The sequence below is a fragment of the Charadrius vociferus genome, unplaced genomic scaffold (assembly GCF_000708025.1).
Source record: "Charadrius vociferus isolate BGI_N301 unplaced genomic scaffold, ASM70802v2 scaffold365, whole genome shotgun sequence".
Lineage (NCBI taxonomy): Eukaryota > Metazoa > Chordata > Aves > Charadriiformes > Charadriidae > Charadrius > Charadrius vociferus.
The window spans coordinates 3,331,162-3,343,744 of NW_009648559.1; the positions used below are offsets into that span (position 1 = coordinate 3,331,162).

At 37.8% G+C, this 12,583-nt stretch overlaps 1 protein-coding gene across 2 annotated transcripts in view; it reads right to left on the reverse strand.

Moving 5' to 3' along the window:
• SLC12A1 (solute carrier family 12 (sodium/potassium/chloride transporter), member 1) overlaps positions 1-12,583 on the reverse strand; it is a 49,588-nt gene that overhangs the window by 26,668 nt on the left and 10,337 nt on the right. The window contains exons 4-10 of one of the 2 annotated variants that reach the window (XM_009886143.1): positions 11,211-11,306; positions 10,420-10,559; positions 9,849-9,959; positions 8,788-8,899; positions 8,170-8,297; positions 5,161-5,245; positions 1,514-1,665 (exon numbers count right to left, since the gene is read on the reverse strand). In XM_009886143.1, the coding sequence (XP_009884445.1) occupies positions 1,514-1,665; positions 5,161-5,245; positions 8,170-8,297; positions 8,788-8,899; positions 9,849-9,959; positions 10,420-10,559; positions 11,211-11,306 (824 nt within the window). Of the gene's footprint in view, positions 1-1,513; positions 1,666-5,160; positions 5,246-8,169; positions 8,298-8,787; positions 8,900-9,848; positions 9,960-10,419; positions 10,560-11,210; positions 11,307-11,943; positions 12,040-12,583 lie in introns of both variants that reach the window. The other variant, XM_009886142.1, reaches the window with a different exon arrangement.

Consider the following 12,583-nt stretch of genomic DNA (forward strand, 5'->3'; position numbering starts at 1 on the left):
ATATACTACAAACCAACTGTGAAGTAGGGAGATACTATTATTCCTGTTTTAGTAAAATGCAATGGAGGCATAGCCAAGTTTTTATACAAGTATGCAACTGTCTGCTAAGACAGACGAGTACTCCATGAGATTTCTCACCTTGTTTACTAACTGGTTGCTATGAATAACGGCCTCTACGTGATGAGTAAATACTCAGCTTGTAGCAAGAAAAGAAAATGGAAACAGCAGGGAAAAGTACCAAAGCACAAACTGTGGTTGGAGGCACTGTCTTTGGTTTGGGTTGTTGGGGTTTTTTTTCTTAATTATTTAGTTTGGCTAAAAATGAGAGAGAGAATGCCTGCTTGTGCTGGCATAGCAGCAGTGCTGCAAACAGTAATGATGGCTACTGCCAGGCCTCCCTCAGCCCTCCCAAAGGGCTGTGCTGGCCTCTGCGCCCACCGAAGCAAAAGGGCTGTTGAGAAGCACCAGATAAGGCTGCTAAGAGATGAAGGGGCCGGATGCAATTGCCAGATACTTTTTGGTATGTAGGAAGTACTCCAGGAGAGAAACCAGTTAATTCTGGAGATGTGTCAGATAAAGACCTATATTTTTTTTTCTTACTTTAGTCTGGCAAAGATAAATGCAAGAAGTAAAACTGTTTATGGCTGTAGAGAGGTCACTGATTTTAAGGGTTGCCGTGGGTCTGGGCAGCTGAACTGAGGTGGGAGTGAGGATGGGAAATGATCAAGAAAGGAAGGAAAAGTAGTCTGTGGCAGGAACAGCATATTTCTTTTAAGGTGGTTACACAGCCCTGTCATTTAGCAGAGCCAGCTGGGAACAAAGGAAGTGACTTTGACAGCTACAAATGAAAAAGCAAGTGCAGGTGGGTGGTGAGCTCCTCTCGCAGGCTGTGAGGCACTGGGGCTGAATGGACATCTGGGAGCCATGGTTGTCAGGCTGCAGAAAAACTGCTTTACTTTGATGCTTTGCCTAAGCTTTATTTTGAAGAATAAAAATGGCAGGTGGTCTCTTTCTGGCCTAGGAGACCATTACTTCTCACTTGATTTTTCACTCGACTCTTTTTGGACTTTTTTTTTTTTTTTTTAAGAAGTGAGAACTCTGGTTTTTGTACCACGGCACAAACCTTTAGCAGTGACCACAGCATCCCTGAGGTAAAATCACATTCGTGTGTAAAGAGCAATGAGATAAGTTGCTCATCTGACAGGAGTTCCTGAGGTTTCTGTTAAGTCTAGATTTTGAGTTTGAAGATGTTACAGCATATACTGCTCCATGGTACTTGTTGAAAGAGGAAGTAAAGACCTTACCAGAGTGCTGGGAAAGCTAGTGATGGACAGTATGAAGGTAATGTGGAATGCAGGGGACTTTTCCCTTTGATTATTCCTACAGCTTTTTACTTTTTTTAGATAAATGTGGGTGTCCTGTTGCAGTTAGTTGTCAGCAAATAAAGGTTTTGCATGTTTGTACTTATCTAGTCATATATTGCTTATGATAATACTTATTATCTCATTAAGACCTGAAAATTATTCATCAGCCCATAATCACATGGCTGACTTGCACATCTGGAAAAATCATAGCCTAGACTGCAGGCAGATGATCCGTTGCAGCTCATTCCAGGTACAACTGTATCATTGATGCTCCCAGTAGCATCTCGTACAACACAGGAGGCTGTGGAAACAATATTATGTTATTATTTTCTTTCCTTGTGACATTGAAGAATGTTCTTGCCACACTTTGACTCTTAGTCTGCACAGATTTTGTACAAGTGATGCCTTAGTCTCATCCCAAAGAACAATGTTTCATGTTGGGCAGAGATTACTTCCCCATATTGTGGCTTAGTTTCTCATGTTTTCCGCAAAAAAATATTTACTTCTGTTACTTTAAAAAAAATCAGCCAGTTGACTAACAAGGACTAGCATCTTTCCGAGAGTAGAGAAACAGAAACAGGGTCTTAGGTCTAGGCATACACTTTTTTTTTGTTTAACAAGGACACACAATTGCTCTAGAAGCCCAGATCCTCAGCTGTTCAAATTGTCATAGCCCTACTTATATCAATATGATGAGAAAAACTTTAAACAGGAGAAATTACCTATATTCTTTTTATTTTTATTACTATTTATGCTGTCTTTTCTTGTTTCCCACCAGAAAGGGGAAGAAACATGGAGTTAACTTACAGTGCTGATCTCAACATCTTTAGCAGCCAAAATGTAAGTTTATACGGTATCTTCAAATATATGAAAAACATTACTATTGAGAGTCCCAAAGTAACCATTATCTATTTAGCAAACCAATATGCAAATAGAAAAAAAAATTGCACTGACAAGTAGACAGCTGTAAAGTTGAAATACAGCTATTGCTTGTGAGAACAGAATAATGCCTTAACACAGATTTATAATAGAAAGTGAAGAATGGATACTTCAATTTTAATTGCAGGGGAAGTTAAGATCCAAATAATGCAATAACTTGAGCTGCAGCTTGAATCAAGTATTCTGCCTTTTGCATAAAGTACAAGAACCAGAGAAGTCAAGAAGGTTCTTGAGATTCATCTCCCAGAAAAGGGAGTACCCCACAGGGATTTCATGCAGTATTGAGGTATTTGCTCATAAGGAAGAGTGTTGTTTTTTCTTGAACAGAGATTTACTGTACACTTGTAATGAGAATTTAATTGCATATTCCTCCAACACAGGTCATGGCTTCGGTGCAGGTCTCCTTTTTACTCTTGTGTCAATTTTGTTACCTCATGTTCCAATATCGTAGAGCACCTAGTTACTTAGTGCATCTTCTTTAAGACAGGAAATTGATTTCTGTCTTTGACATATAACATACAAAAATATGTGTTACCCTGTTACTCGTGAGTGCTCAGTAAGACTAGTGAGAGCAAGTAGAAGCCATGTGAAATTTCAATGTGAATGAGGAACAAAAGATCAGCAGATTGATCAGAGGTTCCTTTAATCTTTACTATGCTCATGGATACTATAAGCTAGTGCTCTTTGTCACTGAATAATCAAATGCAAAAGTAACCATGCAAGTTATACAAAAATCCAGATGCCAAACAGGGACTTTTGTTTCTGCTGACTGCTGCTTTTTTTCCCCACTGTTTTTACATACAGTAAAATCAAACCAAAACAACTATCTCTCTATGTAATAAATCCACAGGATGAAAAAGCAATGAGGTTAATGATTCGTTTGCATACCAGGCTTTCAAACTTTTTTAACTGTATAAATTGAGACATAAGGCAGAGGTTCTGTACTTACCTACACATACAGCAACACCAATGTAAGCAATTGTTGTAACCAGAATGGCCAGCATCGTTCCTTTGGGTATCGCACTTTGTGGATCCTTAAAACAAAGCAGTGACCCAAAAAACACTGTGAGTTCACATGCTACGCTCTGCTTGCATTTTCATGCTAGGGAGTCCTGCCACATTGTGATATGAAGATACCTTTAGGGGGTAGATTTTTATCATTTAGACCTGCACCAACATTTCCTGTCCCAGCATGTAGATAGTGAAGCAGTCCTGCAGTGCAGTGCTACTATCCTGATATCCGTAGTGAAGAATATTCTGCAGGGAGCAGAGGTCACTTTTATAGCACCAGGAGAGTCTTGAGCTCCTCATTTCTGGGAGCTCCAAACTCTCTTTACATTGCAATGGGCTTTATTTTAATGTTTAATGATGCACTGGGTAAAGAGTTACTGAACTAACCATCAAACTCCTGTGGATGATGAGACTGGACCATTTTTGATTAATTGGTAGGATAGATGCAGATAGTCACCCTGTTGTGATTAGCAACTAATAATTGTTAATTGTGTCTTGACAACAGGCTACTTCCTTTCACTGTTTTTACTTTTAATTTAGATAATTTTGCAAGGCTGGGTTATAATGCGTACAGACTGGCTCACAACAATATCAACTTTGATCATGCAACTATACAAGTTCAAAGATCTGCATTATACGTTGTAATTTTAAAGGGGATTTTAATACTAGCCAACATGTGTTGGTTTATGCTAGGAAGCACTCTATGAATTGTCTTCTTAAGTTGGTTTAGTGACATTTTTAAAGTCAAAGATGTGTGGAATACACTTTAAGCCACAGACTTTTATACTTTTACAATATGCTTGTTGCCTGGGAAAAAAAACCCAAAATATAGATTTGGAGCATTGTGTGAAACATGGACAAATTACTTAACTATGTTAATAATTAATTTAATTTTTAAATGAGGCAAGGATTTATTGAGCTGAGAAATAACTGCAAAGTCACTTCAGCTGCGTAAGACCCGTTGTCCTCAGATCATGGTAACTTTAATTTATACAGGTCTGATGTGCACATCTTGGGTCACTGTTTTTGTGGAGTCTCATGCTGCAGTCTTAAACACTGTGTAACCTTAAATCTTAGGATTAAAGCTTCTTACAGCTTTACAACTTTTAAATTTTGTCAGTAATTAAAGTCATATTTCTATATACTTAAAGAAACCCTTCCTGTTGGCCTTGACATCCCTCGCCAGGTTCAATTCCAAGGCTGCCTTGGCTTTCCTTGTTTCCTCCCTGCATACCCTGACAGCATTCTTGTATTCCTCCCAAGCAGTCAGCCCCTTCTTCCACCTATTGTAAACTCCCTTCTTCCACCTGAACTCCCTTCTTCCACCTGAGGAAGAGCTCTATCGTAGAGCACCTAGTTACTTAGTGCATCTTCTTTAAGACAGGAAATTGATTTCTGTCTTTGACATATAACATACAAAAATATGTGTTACCCTGTTACTCGTGAGTGCTCAGTAAGACTAGTGAGAGCAAGTAGAAGCCATGTGAAATTTCAATGTGAATGAGGAACAAAAGATCAGCAGATTGATCAGAGGTTCCTTTAATCTTTACTATGCTCATGGATACTATAAGCTAGTGCTCTTTGTCACTGAATAATCAAATGCAAAAGTAACCATGCAAGTTATACAAAAATCCAGATGCCAAACAGGGACTTTTGTTTCTGCTGACTGCTGCTTTTTTCCCCCACTGTTTTTACATACAGTAAAATCAAACCAAAACAACTATCTCTCTATGTAATAAATCCACAGGATGAAAAAGCAATGAGGTTAATGATTCGTTTGCATACCAGGCTTTCAAACTTTTTTAACTGTATAAATTGAGACATAAGGCAGAGGTTCTGTACTTACCTACACATACAGCAACACCAATGTAAGCAATTGTTGTAACCAGAATGGCCAGCATCGTTCCTTTGGGTATCGCACTTTGTGGATCCTTAAAACAAAGCAGTGACCCAAAAAACACTGTGAGTTCACATGCTACGCTCTGCTTGCATTTTCATGCTAGGGAGTCCTGCCACATTGTGATATGAAGATACCTTTAGGGGGTAGATTTTTATCATTTAGACCTGCACCAACATTTCCTGTCCCAGCATGTAGATAGTGAAGCAGTCCTGCAGTGCAGTGCTACTATCCTGATATCCGTAGTGAAGAATATTCTGCAGGGAGCAGAGGTCACTTTTATAGCACCAGGAGAGTCTTGAGCTCCTCATTTCTGGGAGCTCCAAACTCTCTTTACATTGCAATGGGCTTTATTTTAATGTTTAATGATGCACTGGGTAAAGAGTTACTGAACTAACCATCAAACTCCTGTGGATGATGAGACTGGACCATTTTTGATTAATTGGTAGGATAGATGCAGATAGTCACCCTGTTGTGATTAGCAACTAATAATTGTTAATTGTGTCTTGACAACAGGCTACTTCCTTTCACTGTTTTTACTTTTAATTTAGATAATTTTGCAAGGCTGGGTTATAATGCGTACAGACTGGCTCACAACAATATCAACTTTGATCATGCAACTATACAAGTTCAAAGATCTGCATTATACGTTGTAATTTTAAAGGGGATTTTAATACTAGCCAACATGTGTTGGTTTATGCTAGGAAGCACTCTATGAATTGTCTTCTTAAGTTGGTTTAGTGACATTTTTAAAGTCAAAGATGTGTGGAATACACTTTAAGCCACAGACTTTTATACTTTTACAATATGCTTGTTGCCTGGGAAAAAAAACCCAAAATATAGATTTGGAGCATTGTGTGAAACATGGACAAATTACTTAACTATGTTAATAATTAATTTAATTTTTAAATGAGGCAAGGATTTATTGAGCTGAGAAATAACTGCAAAGTCACTTCAGCTGCGTAAGACCCGTTGTCCTCAGATCATGGTAACTTTAATTTATACAGGTCTGATGTGCACATCTTGGGTCACTGTTTTTGTGGAGTCTCATGCTGCAGTCTTAAACACTGTGTAACCTTAAATCTTAGGATTAAAGCTTCTTACAGCTTTACAACTTTTAAATTTTGTCAGTAATTAAAGTCATATTTAATATGATGTTAGTACTTTAGGGCCTGCTCCAAAACCCACTGAAGTCACCAGGAAGACCAGCTCTTTCTGTAAGTAGGCTTTGAACTAGGCCACTACTGTGTACCGGCTACAGAAGCACGTACATAGGTATTTGCAACAAATTCTGAAGAAAGTTTGATTAGTCAATTTCATACTTTTTAAGTACTTCCTAGCTCGTCTTTAGATGTCTGGAGAGGCTGGTTAATTTAATTAGACCTGTCTAATACATCTAAACATGCTCAGTGGGGAATCTGCCTGAAGGACTTGGTTGTAGAAATCCACTTATTGCCAGACTGAAACAACCACAGAGAGCCAACAGGAGAACCGCTTCCCTTGGTCGGCTCAGACTCCTTCAAATAGCTTATGAAAGGAGTGCTGCTGCTTTGGGAGCCTGCCATGTATAGAGCACACCATATATGGCCAAAGAATTATTTTTGTTTGATAAAAAGATGGAGATTGTGTGAGGCTGGTTCAGTCTCAGTGGGCAGAAGTACAATGATTTTTGGTTTTTTTGATTAAAAATGGAATCTCATAGATGCTATTAGTGGCTCAGTTGCTACTTATTTCTCTCTGTGCTTGGCTTCAAAAGTAGGCCTCTGGAAACAAAGGAGATGAGGCATGCAATTCAGTGTGAGGGAGGGAAACGGAACTGGCTGTCAGGGTTGGTAGGATCTTGGGAACTTGTGACTACTGTGCCAACACAGAAATAACAGACCTTTGGTTGAATTGCTAAGGTATACAAGACAATGGGTCTATATGATAAAGCTATATGGTAAATAACTTCATCTGACATGCTGGAGTTATCAAGGTGTGAGCCACATGTTTTTGGTGACTTTTTTTTTTTAATTTGGGGTGGTGGTGCGGCTTTCTTGGGCTTTTTGTTATTATTGTTGGTTTAGTATTAGATTGCAAGATCTGAGTTATGGATACCCCTGATGCATTTCTGAATTTCTTGTAATATTACAAAATATTGCATTGCTCCACATTTACTAGAGATGTTTTACTGAATGCTTTGCTGAGCTTTGAATTACTTCATCTTTATGTTTAGCTTTAAACGCTCTTTGCATTAAATACACTGTGCAAAGTCATGAAAACTAGAGGGCATTCAAAGTTAAAACTGAATTCCTGTCTCTAATTTACCGGTATGTTTAGATACTGGTAATCTCATCTCGTACAACTGCTATAGTGCAAGAGGAGAGTGAGGACCTGACAGAATGGCCACAGCAAGACAACTGGGCACCCTTGGACCTCCTTTCCCTTTCTCTTCACACTCCTTGCTTCTGCAGCTTTTCCTTTGAGCAGCAGTACTGACATGGGATTGAGACATACTTGCTTTCATTAAATTCTGTTTGCTTGCTATGACCCTGAATACAAAAAGCTGGTCTCCACTGATTCTTGTGAGTACAAACATAAGCTTTATAAGTATGATTTTTAGGGTGATGTTTTAGGAGATTTTGCAAAAGAAGAGCGCCAAGAGATATATATGTAATTTCTCTTATGTCATGTGCTGCTAATGGACCATTAATAATATATTATTACAGGTTATTGAAACATGCTTTTAAATGATATAGCAACCCAAATCTGAATGCAGTATTTTGTGTAAATAGCCATAATGCATTATGAGAGAAAATGTGAATGGATGTTTTTAAATAATAAAACAGGTACTTAAAAGTCACAGTTTAGCTTCCTAAAATAAGACATGATTTAAAACTGAATACAGTGTTGATTCATAGTTTTTCTTGTTATTTTTTCAGCCTACAGCTAGTATTACGAAGTTAATGAAATACATACTTCCAGATCTCCTGAGATATTGGCTCCTGCAAGAATGCCAGTGGCAGCTGGGAAAAAGATGGCAAACACCGAGAAAAATCCTTCTCCACTTCTGAAATCTGGTCCAAAGTTTTCTGCAAATATTGATGCTGCAAATAGAGGTGAAAATGAAGCATACCACCAGGATTTGATTCCAAAGTTACTTAATGAAAGAGGTGAATAAGCTAGTCTTTCACGTCTGGACGACTGGGTTTGAATCTGTCTCATATCATAAGCAAAGTGAATTTGATTTCCTTAGTCTGGTCCCCAGTAGGATGTGCTTGTCTGCATCTCAGAGCTACAGATCCATATTGAAGTGACAGGAGTGTCACTGCAGCACTTGCACTTAGCTCTGTGTAAAAGTTTGTTTGTGCTCTGCTGATATATAAATGACTCAAGCTGCAGGTAACTGTGCTGTCAGCATCAGCAGCAGACAGACAGACTCAAAATTAAAGATGAAATAAATTCCCATGGTTTGCAAGCTTACTTAAACTCAGGCAGAAGATCCTGATCTTGTGACCTTTTTCAGTGGAATCCTTAATTCAGTATGAAGCCAAAAAGAATGCAGACTATTTTCTGATAGGTAGCAAAGTTACTTGCCTTCGTAATTAAAAAAGCCTCTTGCCTTCTTTTCGTTGTTGGTAGGAATAACTGTCCCAATAAAGAAGTTTGCAATAGCAACAAGGAGAACAATTAGAAGAATAACTTGAGCCTATTAATAGAAACAAAAAGATTTTCCTGATTATTTTAATTTGCATTGACTGTGGACATGGCTATATAGTAAGTTATCTGTATGTGTTCCCTATGACAGATTACTAATTTATGTAATTCTTGAAAATGCCAGACATCAAGATAGCTGAATCAGCTAATGATGACAGCAGATAGATTTTACGAAGGGGGTTATGAAAGATATAGTTATAATTTAATTTTATGTTAGTTTCTTTACAAGAAAAGGGAAACCAAACCAGCTAATACATTAATATCAAGTATAAGACATTTTTATATTGTTATAAAATTTGTTTAGTTGCAGTGGGTTGTCACTTCAAGGGTTATAACAACTAATTGTTTTTCTGATCTCTTTTACAAGTAGTTCTAGTCTCCATCACAGCAGAATGTAAAAATAAGGGTGCTATTCTGGACATGATTTCGATAGCTGTATTCCACCCTCTAAAGTATTTCCATTTGAATTTCCATTTTGAACTTCTTTTTACAGGTGAAAGAATAGCAGAAATCATTAGAGATTAAGGAATGGATAGGAAATAGAGCTCTTCTGCTGAGTAGGGCTTGAGAGAGTACAGTGGTAAAACCATACATTGTTTTTACTACTATTTATTCTGTCAAGCTCCATCAAAAATAAGGGCAAAAGGGGCACTTACCTAAGGCTCTAAATGATGCAATGAATTATAAAAATCAATATAATCAAGCTGCCTGCAGACCACAAACTTCCTCTTCCCTCTTAAATGTGTGTTAAAGGAAGAGCATAGCGTAATTGTGCTTTCATTGAATGTAACGATTAAACTGCTATTGCTTTTAGAAAGATTTAACGTAAACTGAAACCGAGTGCTTTCGAAAATTCCAACTGTTGTTTAGCACTCCTCACACACAAATGCTGTACACTAGTCTAATATACTGCTTGCTTTTATGTTCTTTTAAAGGTTTACCTTTGCTTCCCATTCCATGCCAGCAACAGAGATGCCGAGAAGACATACAACAGTTATGGTACCTATTATTCTGATGTCATTGGACTCATCTACCATCAGTGTATCACTCTCCTGAAAGCAGTAAGAAATGTTATTAGAAACAGTCTTTCTCTGCCCAACTGGAGGGATCAGGTAACAAGGTGAAATAGAAAGCAGTGAGCTGTCAAAGTTTCAGAGATTTGTGAGACCAAGTGTTTGTATTTCATATTCCAGCTGGCTCGATGTAGTTGGGGTTATTTGGCTGTCTAATTAGATGTCTTTTCCTTTTCTGATTTTGGGATTCTTGTTGAGAAATGTATAAAATATATTCATGAGGCAGAAATAATGGAGCACTCTATGGCATGTTTAGACAGACCATCTTATTCCCTGCTAAAGATATCCCTCAAGCCTCAGCTGAAAGTTATCACCACTTAAGCAAATATATTATTAAAAAAAGTCAAACAAAAAACCCCAAACCAAACAAAAAAAACCCACAAAACAAACAAAAAAACCCAAAACAATTTAATCATATACATGAAACATCTACATTTACCTTAAGAAGTTCTACAACTGTTTCAGCAAATCCAACTACATACATAGCAACTGCCACTGCATTTGCAAAAGCAAAGATAAGTCCTATGGATCCACCAAACTCTGGGCCTAGACTTCTTGAAATAAGATAGTATGCTCCACCTGCAGACAGAAATGATAGTTATTTCAGCACAACTATGCTCAGGTTTTGCTCGTTTTTTCTCACATAAATAATATCGCAGGAATCTCTGCTTTTAGCCTAACAAACATAATTACTATTTGCCCTATATTAGTAGAGGAAACTGATAAAAAAAGGAGTGTGCTTTGTACTGGTTCTGCCTTCAGACTTTTCTGTATGCTTTCTGTTGCATAAATCTTTTTAGGGCATATTAGCATGCAAAACTGGACCTTCAAATAATTTTTCATGATACATAATGCAGTAACACAGAGCAGAAAGAACCTCACTTCCAGACAGGTTCTAACTTACTTGGATCTATGCCAATGTTAGCATGAAAGATCATATTCTGTGGTACATCGTTAAAGCTCCCGCATAGTGATGGAGTGAATCTTTAAATGGAGCATATTACTTTGTCAGTTAATTATTTCATCTCATCTCACTGGCACTTAATATTTATTATCAGGAAGTGTTTGAGATTATATACATTCTAATTTACTGTTGATCCATTGAGAGAGATCACTCTAAATATATTTATTTATTATTGCTTTGCTTATAACACAGTTGTCTCAATTCCATTTTTTTTCTAATCCAAATCTGCAGATTTTTGTATTTTTCATGAGATCATATTTACTTACCTCCTCTTACTACTCCATTAGTGCAAATGGCAGACATGGAGATACCTGTTAATGTTGTTACTACTACACTCAGACCAATAACTATGATTCCAAGACCTGAAAGATCCGAAAAAGAAAGTATATGCAAGTGTACTCAAATACCTGTTCTGCTTAAATGACGTAGTAAGAACTTGCCATTTTCCACAGAGGTTAGAGCAGACCAGTTATAACTTTAAGGCTCTGAAATGCACTAAAATTTTCTTTCATAAAATACCTGACATGCACTTTTCCAGCAAAATTGTTTAGTCATCTTCCAAGGAGTGGCTGAAATGTAAGGAGTTTTATAAAGAAGGTATTAAATTGAAGGTATCTGCTGATCCCCATCAGTCTGTAAAATGAGAGGAAGAGATGCCTCATGCTCAGTTTGTCCAAGGATGTCCAACCTGGAATGTTCTGAATAAGAAAGACCTGCTGAAAGGTAATAGAAGTCCATGAAAAGCCAGAAGACATCCCTCGCTCAGCAGTAGGCAGGAATATCTGAAACGTACTTCACAGACTGAACTGAAATCTGGGATTTATTAAAAGCAACAATTCAAACACGCCATGAATTGTCATTAGAGGTGGCTAGAATTGTTACCTTCCAGTTCCTTTAGATGTACCATTTGGTTTATCGTCCCTCTGGTTTGCCTCATGTGAAAATAATACATAGACACCTTTTAGGGCTTGAAAGCATTAGTAACCCTAAGATTTTTACCTCCACGGACAAACCCATTAGTTGCTATTGCAGAAGTTGACAACCCAGTAATTGAGGTTACCATCGTGGCGAGAAGAATTATGATTACTCCAAGACCTGTCAGTAATAAGAAGATAAAATATTTCACTCGTGTTCCATGATTCCTACAAATCATTCTCTCTTTAAATTGAATTTTCAGGCTAGAATCAAAGCAATAAACTGAAAAGATGGTTTGTTGACCACTTGCAGTTTGCAGAACATTTCCAAGGAGTCTGTGTCATGGTAGTAAATTATTCCCATCAGTTTCCAAGCAGTGATTCTTTCTGATAGGAGTACCCTAGCCAGAAGCTCTCACGATTTTCAAAGGCTGGAGGAAATGAGCAGACACGTGTCCCTTGAGATGCTTATATCTGCCTTTAGTATAGGTCCTGGCTGTTCAAGTGAAGAGATCGACACATTAACCAGAGCTCTTCTAAGCATGCTGCTGCTTTCATCAGTTAATTAAATATTGAATCAGAGAAAGACTGACTGTATAGTTTCATAGTGCACCAGGACAAAGAGTCTATCAGGTAGAGAGACAAGACCTGAGTGTGAGCCTTCTATATCCTTACTTGCCAAGCTATCAAGTGCTGCGCTTCCCCACTCTCTCCTCATCTCCCTC